The following is a 24,653-nucleotide window of genomic DNA, read 5'->3' as shown; positions in this document are numbered from 1 at the left end:
ATACCAATTCTCAGTCTTTTGATTCTCCAAAATGTGCTTTGAGCAAGCACATATATACTCCACAGCTGGAAGATAGCTAAGAACAGATGCAGAGACAGTAGAAATTCATTAAGTTAATCAAAACTTAGCTTTTAATTTCCCATCTCAATCCTTAGGCAGAGAGCCTAGTACTATGTTGTAAGTCTGTGAAAATCTCTATACCGATTTCTGATAATGGTAATATGAAGCAGAACTTAAACTTTGAAACTTAAGTAGGTTTAATAGAAATAAACAAATGAAACCTTAGTGAGAAAAAGAAACTGAAAAAGATCTAGCTGCAAAAAATATCATCTTTGCAACCTGTGTCATATTGAATGACAAGGATCGTAGAAGGAGTAAAAAAGATTGGACATACCTATATGTTAATAACTAACCAGAAATTCTGAAGAAATCATCAATATGGTGGAATCCCTGAAATTTTTTTTTCTAACATCCAAAGTACAGACATGGAGACAGAAAAAGCTGAAGCATTTTTCTCTGTCAAAGTTCCAACCAGATTTCTGAATAAAGCCTGAGAGTCATTGTGGATACAGTGCTGGCACTGCTATTGAACTATTAAACAGTTTAATCTGCTTCAAATACTCCCAATCAGAATTACTGTGAGAAGAAGTTTTATTTCCATCCTAAGATCTGCTTATCCAATCGTTCCTTCCTTTTTGGGTTTTGTTCTGTTGTTAGGGAAAGTGACTGTATAAAAATGCTAGCAAGATTATGGGTCTAACTTTTGCAAGGGTGTTAGGAAAACCAGTATTAAATCCATGAAATCTTTATCTGGAGGAACAAATGAAATACAAAGAATGATATCTTCCTGACTTCTAAAAAACGTGCCTAGTGTACCAGTTTAACAGTATGAGGTTTAACAAGGCCCAGTGCCATGTCCTGCACTTGGGACACAACAACCCCATGTAGCACTACAGGATTGGGGAAGAGCAAGTGGCTGGAAAGCTGCCTGGAGGAGATGGACCTGGGGATGTTGGTAGTCAGTGCTGAATATGAGCCAGCAGTGTGCCCAAGTGGCCAAGAAGGCCCATAGCATCTTTGCCTGTATTAGAAACAGTGTGACCAGCAGGACCAGGGAAGTGATTGTGACCCTGTGCTGGGCATTGGTGAGGCTACATCTCAAATAGTGTTCACTTTTGGGCCCCTCACTACAGAAAGACATTGAGGTGCTGGAGCGTGTCCAGAGAAAGGCAACAGAGCTGATGAAGGGACTGGAGACCAAGTCGTATGAGAGGTGGCTGAATGAAATGGGGTTGTTTAGCCTAAAGAAAAGTATGCTATCACTGTCTACAACTACCGGAGAGGAGGTTCTAGTGAGGTGGGTATTGGGTCTCTTCTCTTAAGTGATAGGCGATAGGATGAGAGGGACTGTCTTGAAGTTGTGTCTCCCTGAGGTTCAGATTAAACATTAGGAAAAATTTCTTCAGGCTGCCCAGGGAGGTAGTTGTGTCCCCATCCCTAGAGCTGTTTAAAAGATGGGTAGATGAAGTGCTTAGGGATATGATTTAATAGTGGTCAGGTACAGTTGAACCCAATGATCTCAAAGGTCTTTTCCAACCAAGCGATTCTATGATGCAGTTAGTTTCATGTGCCACAAAATTATTATTGCCTGTTGATGTGGAATGACGTGAGTACGGGGAAAGGAAGGTAAAGTATGCAGTTCTGAAACTAAATACTAGTTCTGCTGTGATTTTCTTGAGAAGACTCCCTTCAGCATTTCTGGGTTGCCTGTCTGAGGAATAGTCATAGATAATTTACAGGTAGAGTTATCTTCTTTAAGAAGAAAATAGTATATTTCCTCCCTAGACTTCGTTCACCATGTTGACAAGGTCTTCCTTGCTTACAGAGTGGGTGAGTAGCTAATATATGACTACAAACTAACTGACTATGTTTAACTTGAGAGAGAACACTTCCAGTACCTTGTGGGCCCGTTTCCTGTCTCTAATTAAATTTTAAGTCTCTGAAAAACTTAGGTTGTAATCAATCTGCAATTTTTTTTGTTCCTGTTGCCTTTGTCTATCCTGCCATTCTGTATTTCTACTGTTGGCACTATATCAATTATGCCAGCTCTCTTGGAGAAGCTGCTTAGACGGTCAGAGGTGAATTAGCACTGACTGCATAGTGTTTCACTCATTTGGCAGTTTATTCTTCCTTCTTCTGCTTTCGGGTTTAGCACGGGATTAAAAAGAGGTCTGCCAGTAAGTTTAAAATACTGTTGCATAATTAAGCTATCCAACTTGCGTATAAAATACAAGTAATGCTTTGCATCATCCTTGTGTCTGTTAGTTTGTTTCAAAGAATTCTTAAGGTATTTAATTATTCAATTCGTGTAATAAAGGAACTTCTTAATACCCTTATTCAAATACAGTATTTTACTAAATTCCGATATCTTTTTTCACTTACTGATTTTTATTTGTAGTTCAGTTAAATTGAACTACTCTGTGAATTTTTCCAAAATCTTATTGAATCATTCCTTTTGAGAAGAAGGAGCACTGAGATTCCCAACTTAGTTTGAACATCTCAGTCATGAATAGCAGTGTTTCAATGTCTTCCACATTTTTAGTGTTGAGGGTATTCTATTATGTCGAAGTATACTATAAAGTAATTTTCTGGCTTAGTGTGGTAGTAGGCAATGGAAGTCTTTCCATATCTTGTTGTTTATAAAAAATATGTGCTTTTATTATTCTATTGTTGTCCCAAAGCAGTCAGAAATCTTTCAGCAGTTACTGCAATTATTATTTAATTGTCTTTGGAAATGGCTTCAGAACATCTTTTATTATTATTATTTATCATCATCATCATTTATTATTATTATTGAGTGAAACTTCCATGCATTTCCATAAATATTCAAAAGAGCAAATGCAGTGAATTATGACACTATGACCATTTTATCCAAAATATCAAATGCTTTGCTCTACCTGAGTGGTGCTGCAAATCAGAATAGATACTCATATTTTTTCTGTTGAATCACCAAAATACCAAGAGGAAGCTATAATTCTGAAATTTGAAATATGAGTATGGTTTTATGTAATATCACTGATGATTTTTATAGCAGGATAAATATCCACATGATAAGATATGCAGTATATGAGTATGACCAGAGGTTAAAGAAGCCTTTATTCTCAAATATAAAAAATATGGATGTTGTCCGTTTCAAATCTCCTGAAGATGTCAGTTTCTAAAGAAATTAAGATTTTGTTTTTAAAATAAGTATTTCTTGGCACCAGTTTCTAAAAAATAAACCTCCAGCTATAGCCCAAACCACTGGTGTCTTCCGGTGTGTGGTATAAGGAAAGGCAAGAACATTACACTCTGGCTTTTTGTAGCAGATGTAGATAATGAAATAGAAACCATATTTTTAGGCCTTCATACACACTGGAAAAATGGCATGCGCAGATACGTCTAGTGCTAGTTAGTAGCTATGAACATGTATTATATTAGTCCTGTGAAAATCCCTGCAGTTTCAGAAAATTTTGACTGGAGTTGTGAATTCCAAGAAAAGGTTAGTGAAAGCACTGGCAGCACAAGTGGCCCTAAAAATGAAAATAACTGGAGACAAAATTGGCTGGTCTAGCAGCTCACAGGTGCCTAGAAGTGAGAATCCTTTTCCCTAATATCTATTATCCATGGCAAATTCCTTTTCATTGGTTAAAGAAATCAAGTCAGAAAAAAAAAAAAAAAGAAAGAAAAAGGAAAAAAAGAAAGCCTTCAGGTGGGTGAGTTTATTTAGATCGTGAATGCTAGGACTGGTACAGCAGAGGAAGAAAAACTACATACCTTTATGGTAGGGTGCAAAGAAAATGGGGGAAAATATGCCCTTGGATTCCGCTTTTGTTCTTCAGTTACCCCATTTGCTTCAGCAGGGTTCCTCATATGCATCTAGTGTTTTGTTGGTTTATACTTAAAAATGCCATCTAGCACTTCTGCAGGGTTGTTTATCTTAGTGACAAAACATAACTGTACTTACTACTACTAGTATTTTTACTACAATATATTAAAAAAAACAATATTTGATGAGATAAAAATCTTCCTGCTACCCTTGCCCAATATACTGTTCGGTTTTATTCATACTTCTGTGTGTTTCCCAGGGCAACTGTGTCTTCACATGTAGGTGCTTCCAATGAGAAGTGGAGATTTCCTATTTGGCCAGAATGGAATGAAGCAGATATAAATGCAGAAAAATGGGATGCTGGAAAAGCTGGAAAAGAGAAAGATAAACACATGAAAAGTCCTGTCTCTGTAAGTTAACACATATATTATTTCCAAATCATTTTTTTGTATCTGTATTTCATACAGTATTTGTCAAAACTTTGGAATAATTTGTTACTTTTTCAATTATGCATTTTCAATAAGTTCGAATAGTTCCCTACTGAAATCAAATAATAAACTAAAAGTATTGTGCATTGATTATTTGTTGCTTCTTAAACAAACTTTTAACATGTATGTGCATTGATGCATGCACATTAATGGTTAAAGATATGCCACCCCATAACCTGTTTTATAACATTATTAAAACTGGGGATGGGGGAACAAGCTGAACTGTTGTAGTATGTCAAATCAATCCCTTCTGTGGGCACTAGAGTTTCTGTAGACTCAAAAGGTTAAATGCACCCACCTTTATTATGGGAAAAATTGATGATTTGTTTTCTTTTGCATACCTCTGTTTCTGGACATGTGAAACACTGTCTGAAGTTCTAATGTGCAGAGAATGGTTTGAGGGAATATAATTATTTTGCAGAAAGTAAGCACTTACCAGATGCACATAAGTTCCTCAGTCCTTTCAAATTTGAAATTACTTTTAGATCTCATGTATATTTTTACTACTTTAAATTCATTCTCATTACAGAATGTATAGGCATTTTATGCAGATTATTAGTAAAAATATTACTTACAGATTTTCTTAAACTTAGTATTTTTAGTTAATATTTAAAATCCATTTAATACTCTGCTAATCGCCTATTTTATGTGCAAATCCTGCATTGTTCATATATTTGTTCTGTGTTTATTCTTTCATGCTATGTATATGGTAGCATATGTCTTTGTAGAATCTTTTTTTCTTATCCCAAGCTTACGTATACTGTAGCCCTTTGGGGCCAAAGTTTTAAAAAAAATATTTAGGTTATATACTGAATGCTACCATTAACTTGACATGTAAATTATTTTTCTTTATGTCTTTTTTCTGTTCCATTGCCAAACTTGATGTCCTTGGGCTGTATTACAAACATTTATTTAGCACTAATCTGTTAGGTCTGTAAAACTTTATTATAATAGATAGAATTAAAAAATAATTGTAACTGAAAATCTTTCTTCTTTTTTTAGCATAAGAGGCATTCTGAGGTGTTTACTGGACCATTCAGTTCTTCAGCCACAATTAATATGAAACACTCTCTTTTTACTTGTTTAAAGTTTTTAAATTTGTCAGTCACAGAAGATGAATTCACAGATCTAAAGAATTTTCAGATGTGGCTTCTTTTGATCCAAGAAGCTAGTCAGAATTCAACATTGTATAGGGTATTTCAGTTAGAAACAGAATTGGTGATGGCATCCAATACCTCTGGGTACACCTTGAACAAGGATATAAACTATCCTATTTTCCTGAGTGGGAAAAGGAATCAATTGGAAGTGATTTTTTCCCTTGTAATACTAAAGCTCTTTTATCACGCACCTCTACATAATAGCCTCTTTTAGAGCAGCACAGCGTGTTGATGAAATTGTGCACTTGACCTTGTCTGTTTCTCTTGTGCCTATTTCTTGCCTATCATTCTGTAAAACTTGTGACTGAGGCTTCTGTCCTTCGCCCATGGGCTCCTGAGACCTGGCAGTGATCTCTTATACCCATCTTAAATAAAAGATAAATTAAACGTAGTTTCCTTAGCCAAGTTTATCTCAACCAATAATATTCTTCTTGAAAAATTTTTGAAATTATATGCTAAAGAAAGGTGTGACTCCATTTTTGGAGCTATTTCCGTCTTCAGTTTAGAAAGCTTTAGAAATAAATGAGTTAGAAAAAGTACTTAGAAACAACTTAGAGGAGTAATTAAAAGCTTGAACAGTTTTTTTGGGAGGTTTTTCTGAAGGATGGAAAAGAAAGGAAACATTTCTCATAGACCTATTTAGACAGTATAGGCCACAAAACCTTCTCTGAACAATGTGAATGGCATTTGTTCTTAATCTTCAGCTTGTGCTTTGCAGTCTTTTTTGTTCAGAGTTATAGATACTACTAGTTACTTTTTATGCTATATTTCCCCTGAAGTGTACTGCTGCATCAACAATAAATTATTTTAAATCTTGTGGAAGATACAATTCTCTGATTAATACAAAAATGTTAAATTTTTTTCCATACACGTTTCATGTAGCATGTCTTTGAGGATCCTGAAGGGAAATTAGAGTTGCCAGCGTCCTTAAAAGTGCATTCATGGAAACGTCCACATGAGTTTTTAACAAATAAGGTAAGAAACAAGCAAGGTCATAACGAAAAACTGCTTCTTGCCCAGCTATGTCACAAGTAGAGGAAAAGTAGTAGAGGAAATGAGTTCAAAAGGTAAACCCCACTTGACTATGTGTAGTCATTCTGTTCAGGAGAACGCTGTGCACCAAGGAGTCAGTTATGTACACAGCAGCTAATATGTGCTGCACACACAGCTTGTCCTTTATGTCTGCATGCTGCTGGACCTGATGGGCCACCGGATATGCTTGCATAGCGCATTGGAAGGGAGAAGCCTGCAGGCAGCTCTCAGTTGTTACTGGCAGTTGTACCACCTGCATGTCCTTGCCTTTAAATAAGTGCAGCAGCAAGTTCTTATGTGAACAACCTTTTTGTTTTACAGTAGAAATAGTTAAAAGAGTTGTTTACTCATAAGAAAATCCTGTAATAGTTCAAATCCTCTCATAGCCCAATAATAGCAAAGTGGGGTAACTTTCTACAGATGGGAATGCTGCACGTGGGTCAGAAGCTTGTTTAAAGCTGCACAACTTGGGGTTCTCAGTATCTAAAAGTGCTAAAGGTTATCTATACTAATCCCTTTCTTTATGGTCAGCTCTAATAATAGCTTTTTAAATGATACTTTACAAAATCTGAGTGCCTTTCTTACCAGAATCATCATGGACCAGGCCCTCCTGGTGCAAAACAACGTGGTAGTCTATCCTCCCAAGTCTGCTGTGCTTTGTGACTCTGCATTCATTTAGAAGACACCTGGACAGAGAGATGCCTTCCTGTTTTAATTTGTGTTCTTGTTTTGTCACTTAAAAATCAGTATGGTGGCAAAACACGTTCTGCTTGTTCCAACTAAGACTTTCCTTGAGCAGCTATCTGAAGTCAAGTATCCTGAAACTATGAATTAGCTTTATCAGAAACAACATACTTTTTCTCACTTCAACTACTGTATTTCTCAAGTCTGCATACAGAACATGTTCATGTCTTTGACAGTACTTGTTTGGAAGGTACCCATAACATTTTAAAATTATGCAAAGCTCTTCTTCAGTTTATTTTTAAAATTAATTGCAAAGAAAATAAACAGCCTGCTGTTTCAAAGGTTAGTGTTAGACTAGCTGTTGCTAATCTAAGCTTTAAAGCATTTTTGCTTCAGATGAAATGCTGAAGTTTTAAAATGCTTTGACCACCCTTCCAACTTCTACAGGCTTGTCAATTTTCCTTTTGTCAGCTTGTCAGTTCCATATTTTATTAACAAGACACTAAATAGGTCCAAGTTTAATTTTTAATGGAGGAAGGAGAGGGGGAGGTCAGAGGATGAATTGACAAGATCAAAAAAGTAGATGAGAAACACTGCCAAAATTCATAAACTGAGTAGAAATATCTGAAAGATGGGGGCAAGAGAGCTGGCAGCCCAGAAAGCCATGGGAACAGGTATCTGTATTAAAAATCTATCTTTAGAGCATTATGAAGAAAGCATTTGTTTTCTTTAAGATTAAAATTTTGGTACTTTTTTTGGTCCAATGTATTTTGAATTAAAAAGCTATGATTGCTAGAAATTGTATACGTTGTTAAAATTAATTTAAATGTCAAGTGATGAAAGGCTGTTGAGATGGTATGTGTTGCTACCTAATCAATTAGGCAGCAACATAACTGTAAAAGAATCAAGCAATGATCGCTGAGAAGTAACGCAAGATGCACAAATATTTTTAGTTTAATAAACTTCAGTGCTCGTATGTTATTTCTAAATTGCTTTCAAAAAGAAAACAGACTGTATAAACAAGTAATAGACACCACAACTGTGTACTACTGTCAAAGTTTGATAAAGTCAGTGTTCATACTGGCAGCAGTACTATCTTAAATGACCATGAGGAAAAACATCCCTTTGAACCTTAGTACAGGGAAATCTCAAAGTGTTATGATCAGGATTTAAATGCAGAACTGCAAATACTATGTATTAATCAAGAGACTGTTTATATTATATTGAGAGAATCTCAATTTATCTACAGGATTATTTCATTTGATACTCTTTAAATCTCCTGGCAAAAATAATGATTTTTTTAAAATTCTGAATATTTACATTTTAAGACATTTTTATTAAGAAATATCCAAGCAGCTACAAGATTTGCAAATTGATGGCCTTTAGTTTTTTTTTTCTAGATAATTTAGCAGTGTACTTAACTAATTTACTTTCTTCTAGATTCCTGTGGTTGTCAAAAATGAAAAGTCATTTGACCTTTTTTCAGCAAACGAGCATATATTTTGTAGTGAGGTAGGTAGAAATACATCAATGTCCCTTTTAAAAAGTATTTTCTTTCTTTCTTTTTAACTCTTTTTAAATTTTTGGATTTCACTTCAGATGTCTACCGTGAAGAAATAAGTTGTGACAAATGTTTTAAGTAAAAAAAGATTGATGGGGATAAAATGGCAAAAAATCCATTTAGACTTGTATAATTAATGTTTACCATTTTTAGGACCTGAAAAATTAAAACCATGGTAAAAGATTTTGCAAACATGGTTTGGTTGGTATTTTTTTATTGTACAGTCTATGAAATACAAAATATTATTACTGGATAGTAGTCTCTAAAGACAAAAGCAAATAAAAGCTATATTAGAAAGGATTTGTATTTTTCTTTCAAGCTTTCCTGAAGTAATGTTCTTAGTGTACTTGCACATATGTGTAAATCTTTGTCACTCAGATCGTTTTTTCTTTCTGTTGGAGTTGAATAAACATTTATGGAATTTCTACAGATCAAGGGAAAATATAAAGCAGGTAGAACCAAGGCATCTGTGTGCCTTACTGAACGTAATATTACTTCATAATTTCTATTTCATTCACTGTATCAATGCAAATTTATAATTCAGCATCACCACAGAAAGTGTATGAGAAGAAGCCTCCAAAAACCAGATGATTTAAATTTTGCTGTCCACAAAACCACTAATTAATTTTAGGGTATGTTCTTGTAGTAAAAGCTTGTTCTCGTACTTATTTATATAAATCACCATAGCAGTCTGGTAATACTCGAGAAACTGTAGCATACATGAGAAGTCTGCATGTTAGAAAACCACGTGTGCTAAAGCATGATTAGTTAATTTAGTTAACTGCTATTTAAATTTTAAAAATTATTAAATACTTGTAATAGTTTAGGATTGTTTTTTACTGAGTACAAATAACTGGTATTAAAGCCAGTACTGATTTTTAACACCTATGTCTAGTAATAAGCAATTAAACAAGTGATAGTTTGTAAGCCCTGTGACATAATGGATTTTGAAATTGTGTCATCATTTTTATTTGGAGAATGATGAACAGTATAATTTATATTGTGCCTTTAGTTAGGTTCACAAAATTTTCTGTTATGGTAGATATTATGAAAATTTTAAAAAAACTTGTACTAATGAAATCAATTTTTTGCATGAACAGTAGCTTTAGTTTTATGTCACTGCTCCATTTAATACAGGATCTTTTTTGTTCTTCGATCATTATAATATAACTCGACTTAATTTTTCTAAAAGAACTAAGTTGAAAAATTATTTTTCTTCTATTTTCTCTGTTTTCAGCTAATGAGATGGATTATAAGTGAAATTTATGCAGTCTGGAGGTTATATAATGGAAAGACCTTAACTAAGGGAACATCTAAACCTTTTTGGAAACCCTGGGAACATATTTATGCCTTATGTAAAGCTACCAAGGAACATATGCCACTGTACAATAACCATGGAAAATACATAGTGAAACTTTATTGGATGGTGAGTACTTCCCTCCAACAATATGTCAATTTTATGCAGCTAGCATGGCAAATTTTAATAGTTGGGATAAGTATTTATTATTATTGAAAATATATGGATTTGTAGGTGTTGAAGTGTTGACAAATTTTTGATACATGTTAATGAAAATGCCTTTTATAGTTAATTTTTGTACAACTTAAAACTTGATAAAAGAGTTATTATTTGAAAAGTCAATACTATTTTTTTCATAGATTATGTAGGTTTTTGCTGATTATTAGGAGATTTTTTTTTTCTCTGTGCACTGCAACAAGGTACTATACTTGAGTTCATTTCTTTATTACACTGCAGAAAGAGATCCAATAATGGCAGTTGCTAATGTTCAAACTGAACTGTTCTTCCTGAATTTAAAAATGTCCTGAGCTATAGAAAACCAAATATTTCCTCAGTCTTTTCCTTTGCTTTTCAACTTGTACTGCTCTCTATTAAATTTTAGAAGTTACTGAAAGACAACGTCAAGTAGGCCCTTTTAAAACTTGGGAAATCTTAAGAATCTATTTTTGTCTGTTAGCAAGTAGTTTTTAGCCTAAAAATATTTTCTTCTTCTATGCTTTTCTGGTATCTTTGCTATAACATCTTGATTTTTTTTCTTCTGAAATCTATAAAACACAACGGAATTAGTCAACGGGCAACTGTTTGAATCAACAGGTTAGTTGCAAGCAAAGAGCAGTAATTTTGCCCTCTCTGATAAAATATGGTGAACATTTTAGTGACTTGGCAATTCTTTGTCATTTTGCAGATGAGTTAACAGAAGTACTTGCTATTGCCCCACTAATTCCTGTGCTTCTTGTTATGTCTTAATCACTAGGGCAGAGACTTTTTTGGAGAATGATTGACAAGATTATTTTGTGGGATACTAGGTCAATTTACCAGTGAAATATTTGGCATTGGAGCCATCAGTTTCTTGTCTTATCTGTTTGTTTGTTATCCTGGGAATATGGATATTTGTTATATTTGGTCATTTTGTGTTGTTTCTTATAGCATTTTATAACATACAGTCTTAATGCTTTCCAAGACTCTCTACCCACTGCAGCCAACATCTCCAGGTAGTTCTTGGGAAGCAAATGGGACTGCTTATATCACAAGTATTTTCCAGACTACAACCTTAAAGAAACATTTGTAAAACTGATATCTTAGTTATGCTAATTTTAAATCATTACTGTTTCTCAGGCTTCTGTTATTGCAGCTGAAGAAACGGCAATGAATGCGTGCACTACACATACCAGAGGAAATATATTTGGAAATATCTGCCATTAGATTAATCTCTGAAACAAATAAGTCAGATCAGTAATGAAAAGCTATGAATAGTGTTTCCATGCTTCTCAGTACAATATGAGAACTTATTTTAAAGCCATCTGTAATGTAAATCAGATTACAGAAATTTCAGTAGAACTGGGATCCTGGAAAAAGCATTAAAAGTTCTCTTACGCGTGTGTTCTGTTTTCAGCCCACAAACTCAGTATTATCTTTCTTCTTTCCTACCCCTCCCTCTGTCATAGGGATGCTGGAGAAAGATCACTGTGGATGATACTATGCCTTTCAATGAAGAGGATAATTTGTTACTACCAAGTACAACCTGTGAAACTGAACTTTGGCCTATGTTGCTGTCCAAAGCTATCATTAAACTGGCAAATACTAGGTATGTTTAGTCAGCCCCCTTTCGGTTTGTTTTGTGAAGTCACATGGAATTTGCAAAAAACCTTGGATTTAGTATATATGGGAAATATATTTGCTAAAAGTTTTATAAAAATAAATATACGAAGATGACACAGTGAATCAGTAAAGCAAGCTCCCCTGTAGCTTACAGAATGTGCAGTGTTTCTTTCTTAGATGTGTGTACATTCATGCACAACAATTTTACAAATAAATTGGAGTATTCTCCCTGTTTGCTTTCTCTATTTGCTATTATTCCTTAAAAGCTTCACAAATAGAAATGTCCAAGATGTTTTAATGAAGTTTTAACTGTCAGCCTTAACCAGCAATGTCTTAAATGGTACTGAAAATAGGGTATTGTAAGCTACATTGGATGCTTTTGCTATAATCCTGCTGTTCTGGGCTGTATGGAGATGCACTTCCCTAACAGAGATGTGGAAAGTAGAAGGTGGCCCATGGTGCAAATGATTGACAATTATGGCCACAGATTCCTTTGAGATAAGCAATGAACACAAAGTGCTTAAGGGCTAAGCTTCAGAAAACTCAGAACACTGCTCTGGGTAGTCAGTCTTCCCTGTTCTGGTCATATCAGGTTATGTTTGTTGGAAGAGTGATTGAAAGTACTTCCACACAGTCCAAGGAGTTTCCTAGAGCTGCTGATTAGGGAACTCTGTTTGCAGGAATGTGTTCAAAATACTGTGTTTCTCCAGAACACAAGGGTTAGTTGTGGCCAAGTGCTGTCACCTTTAGCCTTAGTCTTCTCAGGATCTACAATCGGAATCTCTCCAGAGAGTAGAAGACTATCAGTTTAAAAGAGTGGAGTCTGGAACACTGGAAATGCAACCAACTTTTGCATAATAATCCGGGTGTTAAAAGAAGCTGCTCAGGAAATAGAAGTTCTAGATTTATGTCCCTCTTCATGGTGTAGAGGATTTCAAACCCACATCTCCAACCCTGCAAGCAGAGACTTTACTGTGTGGAAGTATATATGGTAGGCTCACTAATGGTATTGAAACTATGTGGTTGCACTACAGGGAAGACTAAAATAATAGGCATGATGCAAAGGCATAACAGCAAATTTGAGTTTGTATGCTAGTAGTCAGCAGTCGATTAGAAAAGTCCTAAAATTTGTTCTTCAGCAAGCCATTCTGACTGTGTATGATCTTCCTCCTATAGAAAGCAACACACACTAGAGTACTGTGAGTTGCGTAATTTCTGCCTGCTTTTGTTTTACAGTATATGTGAAACTGCAAAAAGAGAGGTGGAGGAATTTACAGTTTTACATACACTGACTGGATGGATACCAGAAGTTATTCCTATCCAGTAAGTTCGTCTGTTAAACAAGTTATGTATTAGTTGCATAATATTTAATTCTGTAAGGCATTGTGAAAAATAATGCTGAGCCCTAAAAGTCTGTCAGCATAAATTTTAGGAAATACATGTTATTTTACCTCTAGCATTTGAGAAATGTGCCTTCAAGGAATACAATTTTATTGTGATTTTCTTTGTTGCTCATACAGTTGCTTGTAAAGCGATTTATCAATTTAAGCTGATGCCTATTCTTTATAAAGTTACGATAATTCATTTCTAACTAATATTAAACACTGTAATGAAAACAGGGTTACAGAAATCTGATTCATCTAGTATACAGATACAAAATATTTACTAGTAATAATAACAATAAATTTATATCTGAATATACTGTAGAAAATATACACCATGAATTTGGAAGTGATCAACTTCAGCTAGGATGGTGTTTTCACTTTTTAAATATGGTAATTTAAATTTGGTCAGTTGGTATAATTTTATTTCCAAACAAAACAAGTATTTCCAACCAAAACAAGTATTTCCAACCGATAATAGCATTTTTCTTGCTTCCTGTGTGTTTTAAGTTCATTTTGTGGTTTTAAAGAATAGACATTCTAATTTTCCAGCTTGACATTCTTTTTACTGAATGGATGACCAGTATACAGGAACTAAATATTTAAACACTTTTTGAAATTACAGATTTTTGCCTTGTGATGCCTATACATTGTAATGAATACATATTTAATGTGTATGTGTAATTTATTTAGCTATAATTGTTTATTTATAGCAGTATTTCAGTATTAAATATGTTCAGTCAAAGCCTATTTTAGCTCATTTCATCAATTTTTACATTCCAAGCCATGCTTGAAATTTTGGGATTTGTATAAATTTGTGTCTTACAGTAGTACATGTAGCCAATGGGCTTAGAAATCTAAATAATCTAAATTTTGTTTCTTTATGTAGCTAGTTTTGCAATTGCAACAGCAAAAAAAGTAGTACTTCATTACTCTGGCATTTACTGCAAATATATTCTGGAATAAAAAATTGTTGAATACCGCAGTCTTTGCAATAGTAGGATAAAATGGCTTTAGTTCATTGCACAATAAATTATTTTATTTTTAAGTTAAAAGAAGTTGCATTCAGTTAGCTCACATGAAGCTTATGCATGTCCCTGAATGATTCACTCAGTTTTAGATTATTTCTGAAATCACTGTGTTTCTTTGGAGTACTAGTATGGTGGCAATTGTCATGTCATATCAAAAAGTTGTTGTAGCTGGTGGATTCAGTGGAAAAGGCATGGAACTACCTGGGCTAAAACAATTGAGAAAATCTAATTTGGCAGTACAGAAAGTTTTTAATGAACAGAGCCAGAATCAATTTATTATACTTTGTAATTGCAAAATGGTCTACAAATGTCCTTACTGCAACTTTTATCCATAAAAAGGTGCTTTATTTGCATGCTTCTCTAACTACCATCTCTTTCTTTATGGATCTGTCAATAAGTTGTCTCTTAAAAAATTGGCTGATATACAAAATCAGACAAGTGTGTTTCATTCACTGAAATAACCCAGTAGCTTTTCTAGGAGTTGGACTGTCAGTTGTAGTGCAGCGTTGTCTAAATCAAAATCACACTTTCTTTTCTTATTGAAAATGTCATTATCATTGACATATAATTTTGTTTGTTTTTAAAGGCCTGGATACTTGGACAAAGTCTGGTGCTTTTTGAAAGAGTTTGTGCCAGAATTCAAGTTAACAAATAAGAAAACTCCAGAACTTGATATTCCTCAGTCAGATACAAAACCTGAAGAGATTGAAGTCTCACAGTTAAAAAGTGAAGTTTCATCTGTGAATAAGCAGTCAGATAAACCTGAAAGAGCAGAGAATACTGATAAAATTGACAAAGGTCTGTGATTTTAGGTGGTGTAGGCCAAGTTAACATAAACTCTGACTTCTAATTTATGTGGTTTTATTATGCAGCTTGCAAATCTGTGGGTTTGTTGTTTCACTGAACATGTTGCAATGGTGTAAATACAAAAAAGTTTTGGTTTAACAATAGATGTCATTAAAAGCAGTACTAGTCTCTGATTTTATGAAAACAGCTGAATTGTATGGTACAGATTTGTTCAGCTCAGTGTCGCAGCCATTTATCTAAAGACTGGTGGTTTGCAGAAGGTTAACAATTAGAGAGGTTACAATTTCCCCAAAGGTAACACTACTCTGACCATCAATAAATTATAGATTTTATAATGGATATTTAAAAGTGTGGTTAGCTTCAGAGGATTCTGACAAGTACATTCTAATATCTACCTGCCTTTTTATTTATATCTAGTTTTTGTTTATGCTTCTAGGTATAGGTATACATTTGCTTCTAGAGCTGCTAATGCTATTTTCATTTAAATGCAAAAAATTATTTTTAGAAACTTATTTGTTCTAGAATATAATTTTTTTCAATATTTATATTTGAGACCGAGTTTTCATCTTCTCATTTTTAACTTAAAGGCAAAGATGCAATTTCACAAAACTTCTAGTGTCTTTGGAAGGTACAAATCATATACTAAAATTTCTATTTCTTCCTAGATTTTCAATAAAATCCCAAATGCTTAGTCCTGATGTCAAGCACATCATAAAATAGAAGACACTTTGTTGAGGGGGTATTCTCTTTTCTTAGGAATTCTTGCTATCATTTTATGACCCAGCCACCAGTGTGGTAGATATTTCAGAGTTTGGAATGGACATGACGGGGATCAGTATTGTCATTTATTCAACAGGATGCTGTAATTTATTCCCATAAAACTATGTAAATTTAATCCTGCCTAAGACTTAGAAATTCTATGAGTAACTGAAACAGCTAAAAATCAGGAAAGATTTATGTTGCAGTAACAGTCTATAGTCTCCAACTCTGAGGCTGCAAGCTATCTCCTGATGTTCTTTCTATTAATGTCTGAGATTTTTTTAATTAGAAATATATTTTCCTATAGTCTAAGTTCTAAGGCTTGAAGGAGGTTCTGACTGTGGGAGGCTTTCTTCTTCCATGTCCATTGGGAACCTACATTTCATTTATGTTAGACTATTTTGGAAATTACTGATGCATGGAAGCAAGGACATGAAGAAAGTATTTGACAAAGGGCCAGGAATTCAGGAATTCCAAACATTATAGTAGGGACATAAAAGTTCCAGTAACTGGAATGTGGAACTGAAGCCTTTCTCTGTAAATCTGCATTTACATCTGAATAATTACTTTTTTTTAACTGTATGTCATTAGTCCTTTATTGTATCTCCTCTCTTCTGAATAGAGTAGTTTGTGGATGGTTTTTTTTTTTTAATTTATCTGAAATAACATAAAAGCATTTACATATTATCAAACTTTATGACCAAAAGTTTGTATCTCAAAAATAAGAGTATTTAATCTTTATTTTACTTAATAGATAAAGCAAAGCAGAGAGAACCAGGGAAGAAGAAAACCAGAGTAAAGGAAAAAGGCAAGTTAGCAGCTCAACCTTCACAAATAACAGAATCCCAACGTTCTCTTCCGGTCTTAACTAAAAGTAAGTCCGATTCTTTTGAAATTAAAAATACAAACAGGAGATATATGTAACACAGAGGCCTTTGCTTTTATTTGTTTTTAACTTTATTGGGGGAAAGTTAAATTTGTTTACAGGCTGCATTACAGATTGAAGTCATTATAACCTATTGATATCCTGTAACTTATAATAAGAACAGTATATGTGGAAGTTTCTAGAAAGTCATGTAGGACCAAGATTTGTTCTAGTGTTAAACTGTCTTTCTGTATTTAAAAAAAAACCAAAAAGCTTCCTCTCTAATAATTTATTTGTACAACATCTACTTTATTCAGTAAATTGAGACTGAATTAGGACTGGAAAAAACAGGAATGCTTCCTTGTATAAGGGCAGAAATATCCATTAGGATTCAATTAATTATTTAATTGTAAAATTAAATTTACTTAAAAAGTAAATACTAATCATTCAACTAGTCAATAAAAAATGTCATGCTTTCCAGCATAAAATATAGAAAATCATCAAAAAAGTCCATTAAACTGATTTGCTTTTGCTGTTGCTTATGTTTGCATATGCGGAACATACATTTCTATATGGCCATCAAAAGGAAACATTTATTAACTGGAATATTATAGTTGCAAATTAACAGGTAAGAATAAGTATAGTATCTTTCTTTGGGTACATAACTACAAAGGAAAAATGTATAACAAGAGTGGAACTCTATGAAAATTGAATTCCTGCTTCCTTATTTAAGTCCTGATTAAAATTGGTGGCTTATATTTATATTTATATTAAACCAGTGTTTGTTGTCAGGAAATACATTAATTTGAATTAGATACTTAGACACTACTAAAGTAGTTAAGTATACATATACAAATAAAATACATATACACATACCAAATACAAATACATATACACATACAAATACATATACACATACATATACATATAGTTTGTTTTAGTGGAAGAAGATGTAGAATAAGAAATGAGGCATTTCATATAAATATAAGAAATGTGCCTGGTACTCAAGCATGCCATAGGGAAAAGAAGACAAAGGAGAAGCAGAAGGATCCAAGTGATGAATTCTAGAAATTGTACAAAATGAGTGAAAGAGCATTAAAAATCATCAGGCAGTGTCTCTAAATGAAGAAACACATGACGTTTTGATCTTTCTCCTGCCATTTAAAACACACTTTTTGTGTTTTCTTTAAATTTTCACAATTTTATGCTGTTTTCTGAAAGATAGTGGCCTGTGAAGAGAAAGATTATTAGAGAAAGATTTAGAAAGATTATTAGTTAAAGGCTCAAATATGATGGTCAGAGAACTCTTATCCTAGGTATGAGCCAGCAAAGAGATTTGGAAAAGATTTTTGAAATTAGTAAGAGGTAGATATCTCAGTAATAAACTTGGTAAGAATTAGCATAAAAGTAAATGTGAAGATTATAAAGTCAGAGGCTGTAATATATGAAGCAAATTCAAGATTCTTAGACTAAAAAAAACCCCAAAACCAACCAAACCCAATAACTGAAATTTAAATAGTACTGAATTAAAAACGTGTTTCTTTCTTGTGACATTGTAGCCACAACAGAATCCGCTTGAATGCTTGCAGACTTTATGAGAAACATGGTGTGCAGAGAGTGTCTCGGGACTGAGAACCATTTTTGTGCATAAAGTAATATTTGGAATTAGGGCTAGGTTCAAGGTCAGATTCCAGAGGCAGTAGTTGTAAAAAGTTTATAAATTGTTCTTGGGAGTTTTCTAACAGTGATTTTAATGCAACAGCTTTTTTTTTTTTTTTTTTTCTTATGTAAGTAGCTTGAAAAGTGTTTGATTTCCAGCACCATAAAACTGCTTATTTCCCTACTGAGTGTGAGAACTTTAAGGGAATTGTTCTTCTTTCTGTAATAAATATTAATTATTTCTAAAGCAGTATTTAACTGTTCCTGATATCATTTATATTTTACTTCTGAAATGGAAAAATCTTTGCATTCATTACCTTGTATATTCATTACCTTGTTTAGTTTTATACACAGAATCACAGAATCACAGAATAACCAGGTTGGAAGAGACCCACCGGATCACCGAGTCCAACCGTTCCTACCAAACACTAAACCATATCCCTCAGCACCTCGTCCACCCGTGCCTTAAACACCTCCAGGGAAGGTGACTCAACCACCTCCCTGGGCAGCCTGTTCCAGTGCCCAATGACCCTTTCTGTAAAGAATTTTTTCCTAACGTCTAGCCTAAACCTCCCCTGTTGGAGCTTGAGGCCATTCCCTCTTGTCCTGTCCCCTGTCACTTGGGAGAAGAGGCCAGCACCCTCCTCTCTACAACCTCCTTTCAGGTAGTTGTAGAGAGCAATGAGGTCACCCCTCAGCCTCCTCTTCTCCAGGCTAAACAACCCCAGCTCTCTCAGCCGCTCCTCATAAGGCCTGTTCTCCAGCCCTTTGTCACACAATGACATACTGGTTACTTCTCTGTGGAAACTTCTCTTACAGGCTTTTGATTTAGTGTGCGTTATAATGTTGTGGAAGGTCAATATTGTCTGGCAGCTGAGCCCCACACCAGTTGCTTATTTACTGCCCACCAGTGGGATAGGGAAAAGAATCAGAAGGATTGTATTTCTTGCCCACTCCCAACCTACTTGCTGAGACAGCAGAGTGAGAAAGAAGGCTTTGATACTATATAAGCTCTGCTAAATCAATGTGTTATCGATGCTATTTTGACCAAATATCTAAAAGACTGCACCATGCAGGATGCTCTGAAGAATGTTAGCTCCAATACAAACATTTAAATAACAGTTCTGAAGCACTTGCACACTCAGACCAATGCCAGCTACACACCCCAAATACAATTTGAGTTGTAGGATGTGTTTAAGGTGCGGGTGTACTGAGGTACTGAGGGGCATGGTTTAGAGATTGGTGGGAATGGTTGGACTCAATGATCCGGTGGGTCTCTTCCAACTTGGTGATTCTATGATTCTATGATCCTTGAAGCATTGAACCTGTTTCTGTATTCATCCTGTTGTGTGTATCAAGCAGAAGAAACCCTTCACTTGATGAGCCAGGGCTCCCCCTGAAAGCAACCAGCTCCTTTTCCTTACCCAGCCATCCTCAGGAAGGTTTTGTATATTGTTCATATGTTCCTACTGACCCTTTTTTAACACACAATCTGCACCTTTCAACTCCTCAGATTTTTCTTCTAGTAACTATTTCTCCTTTCATAACTAGGGAGTGCATTCATTTAATAAAGATTTTTTATGATGATATGAGCTACTTGGGCCCTTTGTTCCTGTAAAAATCCACTGCTCCTTTTTCTATTCATGATTCTATACTAATGATTTTCCTCATATTTTCTGATCTACTGGTAAGGTAATACTGTATCTCTGGAGAGGGCACTAGACCAGGAATCTGGGACTTTGTTCTACAAACCAGCCATTCATTTTTGCTGTCTCCTTGTGCATTGATACTAGTTTTGTAATTAGTATTAATAATATTTTCTATGTCATCTTCTATGTCACTCTGCAATATTTATGACAATTTGGAAAAGGTAATTTTTCTGAAGACTAGAAAAATTTGCTCCCATAAGCAAAGATAATCCATGCCTAAAACGACAGAAGAGGTTAACATATGAGCTGCACACCTAATAAGAAGGATATTGAAAGCCAACTGAAATGTTTTGGAAAGTTATAACTCAGCATCAGCTTTTGTTTGACAAATATTTAAAAGAAACGTTAAGATATGGTGAGAAAATTCTTTGTGAGTCTTAAAACCCTATGATTCTTTTTTTTTAAAAAAAAAAACAGCTAAGAGCTAGTAAAACCAAGAATATTCATCCCTGCCCCTTGTTTTTTAAGTGGCTGGATATGTATATTACATAGATCAATGCAAATTATACTTACCCTTCTTCCAGGGACAAACATTTGTTCAGGTTGTATAGTACTCAGTCCCTGTAAATGAATTTTTAAAGCCACGAATGTGAAACTTAAGCAGCTACAAGGATTCAGAAATCTTTAATAAAACACTGCAGAATTCTTAAAGTAGTAGGCTTTGCTGAAGATGTTTTGTTGTGCCATATGTTATAACGTTTTTCATCTATGAGTACAATTTTATCATAGAGTCATAGAATCATAGAATCATAGGATAGTTTGGGTTGGAAGGGACCTTAAAGATCATCCAGTTCCACCCCCCTGCCATGGGCAGGGACACCTCCCACCAGCCCAGGCTGCCCAAGGCCCCATCCAGCCTGGCCTTGAACACCTCCAGGGATGGGGCAGCCACAGCTTCTCTGGGCAACCTGTGCCAGGGCCTCACAATTCTCATGGTGAAGAAATTCTTCCTTAAATCAAGCCTAAATCTGCCCCTCTCCAGTTTATACACATTCCCTCTCGTCCTGTCACGAAAAGCCTTTATCAAGGCCTTTATCAAGGTTTTAACTAATTTCCCTAGGTGCCAAATTTACGCTACACTTGGTGACAAATAATTTACATGCATCCTCCTTATTTTTTATAGAGTGAAAAGGATTAGATAATATATTATTTTTAAAAGGTACTGGCATAATTTACAAAATCTTTCTACTGTTGTAATAGTGTTATTAAAGTGAACATGATGTACCTGGTTAATCATTTGCATGGTCTAATAATTAGTTCATTACTCTTTATTGTCTGCCCTGCAGACATTTTATTTCACAACCCATCTGGACTAACTATGACAGCTTTGCATTCCACCTGGTGTTTGATTAAATACTCTTATTTGAGAAATACTTCTCACAAGCAATGAGATCGGTGTGCCTTGTGGCATGCACTGTTCTGTGAAGTATAGTAAATAATAGCTATCACTGCTGTTACAGATGCGTCAGTAGGGGCTGAGATCAGTCTTAGATTTTAGCCTTGCTTTTGTCTAAGTTGAAACCTACAGCTAACACAAGCATGCAGAGAAAAATATTAAGATTCCACTGGAAAGTAATTCTGACTTAACCATCAACTTATATTTAATTGATAAGTTGAATTTCTGGAAGAAGGTTCAAGATGTATGAATATCTTATTGCTTTAAGAAAAAAGCATTGCATACCTTCTAAATAAATGGATTTTTAAGTCTGATAAATTGTATTTTCCAAACACTTGCTTATCTTTTCTTCTCCTTTCTTTTCCTTTTTTTCTTTATATGCAGACAACATTATTTTATTCGTTTCACAGAAAATACTTATTCTTACAGCAACTTCCAGTTGAACATTCACTAAACATGGGTAAAACTCGGAAGCAGTTACCGTGTATTTGAGGTGTAGGTGAAGGGAACAAAACCAAAACATTCTGAAGAAAAACAGATGTCACAACCTGTGTACTGAAATCCTGTGTTCACATGCTTTCTTAAATGGCTAAGCAAAAATAGAGAGAAATAGGTGAATTATTGTTGAGCTGACTTTTAGGGGAAAATACAGACCTACATTTCTAGTAGTATATTTTTTAGACTTTTGATTTCCCTTCAGCACGAGTGAACTGGCTGTCAGGCAGACAACCTTGGTTTCTTTTCATCATTTGGGAATAAACAATGGCTTCTTTCACAGATACAGGTCTGAGACAATTGAGTGGTTGCCTAGTGGAACAGATTTCTAGGGGTAACAAAGTGAACATGCCCCTGCTTTTATGCATTGCCCAAGGTAAAATTACAGGAAAACAAGCTTTTATAATGCATGTGGGATTAGAGCTATGGGGTCACTCCATCACACTTTCTGAAGCAGCTGTAATTACCTCCATTTTTACATCTTGACAGAAGTAAAAGCAGTAACCCTGGTATATGAGTACTCTGTTTCTCAAACTACTTACCTCTGTCTTCATATACACTGGCAGGAGTGGCCGGAGTTCTGACTTTTGATCCTCCTGTTAGCAAGATCAAATTTTGCTTTCACTGGTGAGAAGCCTGTGGCTAGCAAGGACCAATTTGTATGTTTTTACTTCATCTACCCAGATGATGTATATTGTGTTCTTCAAGCTAGAATCCAGTATTTTTAAAATTTGAAGAAAAATAAAAGAACAATGACAAGAGCTACCTCTGGCCTATTGCATTTTTTAAGTTGTAGTTTCTGTTATTCAATTGTGTTAAAAAAATAAAATATACGAAAGTTATTGATGGCGTAAATAAGCAAGGATTAAAAAAATGGTTTTTAAGTACATGACTTCTCTTCTGAGTGTTTACAATGAACTCATGTTTCAAATTAAATAACAATGTCAGACAAAGAAAAGAATAACAAAACTAAGGCCAAGAAAGCAGAATAATTTAGGGTAAGTTGCAACAACATGTATTGACTGTTTACTGTATTCTAAAGTATGTTAATATTTTCTCTGTAGGACCTTCTGTGCTAACCAAGCCAGAAGTAGCCATGTATGCCTGCTGTATACCACTACATTTGTTTGAAGAGGATATATTTTCATTGCGTCAGATGGTAAGATTCTATGCTCTCAGAACAAGAAAGCATTATGTATTTTATTATCAAGGTATTTCATTTTGTAGCAGCTACATTGTAACAAAAATAATAACGTCAGTTAAATTTATGTTTTGGTGCTTCTGTATTTTGGTCATGCATTTTTCTTCCATGGCCCTGCTCTTTTTTTCAGTTTTACTCCACTTTCTTCTGGATCGCAGGAGCTGAAGTCTCCTGGGAGATATTAGATGTGGACTAGAAAATGCATCATGATGAGATACTTATGAATGGAAAGAATAATTATTTTAGGGGCTACTTGAAAAACATGAACTTCAGTTTTTCTCAGACTACTATTAATAACTTCTCTGATATACATTTTTCAATTTGTTCTATAAAAAAATAGCATGTTTGTATCACAGAATCATAGAATAACTTGGTTTGGAAGGGACTTTAAAGATCATCTAGATTCAACTTCCTTGCCATGGGCAGGGACACCTTCAGCAGTATTGTAACTACAGAAAGCAGATGTGTAGCATTTCCTGCAGCTGTGGTAAAAACAATGCTTAGATTTCCACTTAGTCACTCACACTCCAGAGAATGCTATTTACAATGTTAGAGCAGGCTTTCTTGAGTTGATTTCTAATTAGATTTAATTGTTATACATATAAAATCGTATTTATCATAATTAGAACATTAAAATTTAAGCTGCCTTCTCATAAAACTGATAGACTTCATAACACAGAGAAATTTGCAGAAATTATTTGCAGGTGTTATGCTTTATTCCACTTAATTCTTGCACTATTTTCTTTTTAAAAAATATACTGTGCATTTTATGCTGTTTTGATGACTAGCTTGTAGTCCGATATTGGCTTGGCAGCCAAGAAGTTTTCCTTTATTATACCTAACTGGTTGTCTTCAAAATATTTCCTAATCTTGGATGTTTTAACTTGCATTTTTAAATAGCTCGAACACGTGTGTACCCATTCGCCACTCCTGTAATATATCTTTATAAATGCAGACATGAAGTGAAGCTGATATATTGCTTGTGTATCTGAATGTGTTTAACTTGATCCTCTCCCTTTAAATAACCACAGTTACATTCTTCTCTGTAGTTTGTAATTATAGAACCTCAGGAACATTTGACAATGAGCAGAAGCAATCAGAAACTTGCTGATAAATGTGTTAAAGAAATAAGTTATGGCTGATTTACTTAGCAAACAAAAGAAGATGCATTTTTAAAATAAAAAGGATGTACAAATCTGGTAACAAAACTTTCAGTAGTGGAAAATATTAGATACTGAATCATTATGATATTAATGGGAAGAGCACCACTCAATGTCCACATCTAAAATTGCTCTTAAGTCTGTTGCTGAGGGCTTTGGTATGTGTGTCAGCTGTAGTGCCTTTAATGTGTTTTCTAAATTAGCCAGCAGGTAATAAGCTTAACTTTAAAGATGTATTGTTTCAAACTGATACTACATTATGGAGATTTCACAGATTATCTACA

General features: G+C 34.5%; 1 protein-coding gene across 1 annotated transcript in view; it reads left to right on the top strand.

The window, feature by feature from the left end:
* Positions 1 to 24,653, top strand: part of ADGB (androglobin) — a 110,486-nt gene that overhangs the window by 17,844 nt on the left and 67,989 nt on the right. The window contains exons 2-10 of the mRNA XM_069850872.1: positions 4,128 to 4,278; positions 6,396 to 6,488; positions 8,670 to 8,741; positions 10,028 to 10,216; positions 11,752 to 11,891; positions 13,142 to 13,228; positions 14,905 to 15,116; positions 16,639 to 16,758; positions 23,073 to 23,167. Coding sequence (XP_069706973.1) covers positions 4,128 to 4,278; positions 6,396 to 6,488; positions 8,670 to 8,741; positions 10,028 to 10,216; positions 11,752 to 11,891; positions 13,142 to 13,228; positions 14,905 to 15,116; positions 16,639 to 16,758; positions 23,073 to 23,167 — 1,159 coding nt within the window. The remainder of the gene's footprint in view (positions 1 to 4,127; positions 4,279 to 6,395; positions 6,489 to 8,669; positions 8,742 to 10,027; positions 10,217 to 11,751; positions 11,892 to 13,141; positions 13,229 to 14,904; positions 15,117 to 16,638; positions 16,759 to 23,072; positions 23,168 to 24,653) is intronic.

Source organism: Phaenicophaeus curvirostris, chromosome 2 (assembly GCF_032191515.1).
Source record: "Phaenicophaeus curvirostris isolate KB17595 chromosome 2, BPBGC_Pcur_1.0, whole genome shotgun sequence".
Classification (NCBI taxonomy): Eukaryota; Metazoa; Chordata; class Aves; order Cuculiformes; family Cuculidae; genus Phaenicophaeus; species Phaenicophaeus curvirostris.
Note: the sequence above shows the minus strand (reverse complement) of the source record. Positions and strands in the feature narration are given on the sequence as shown.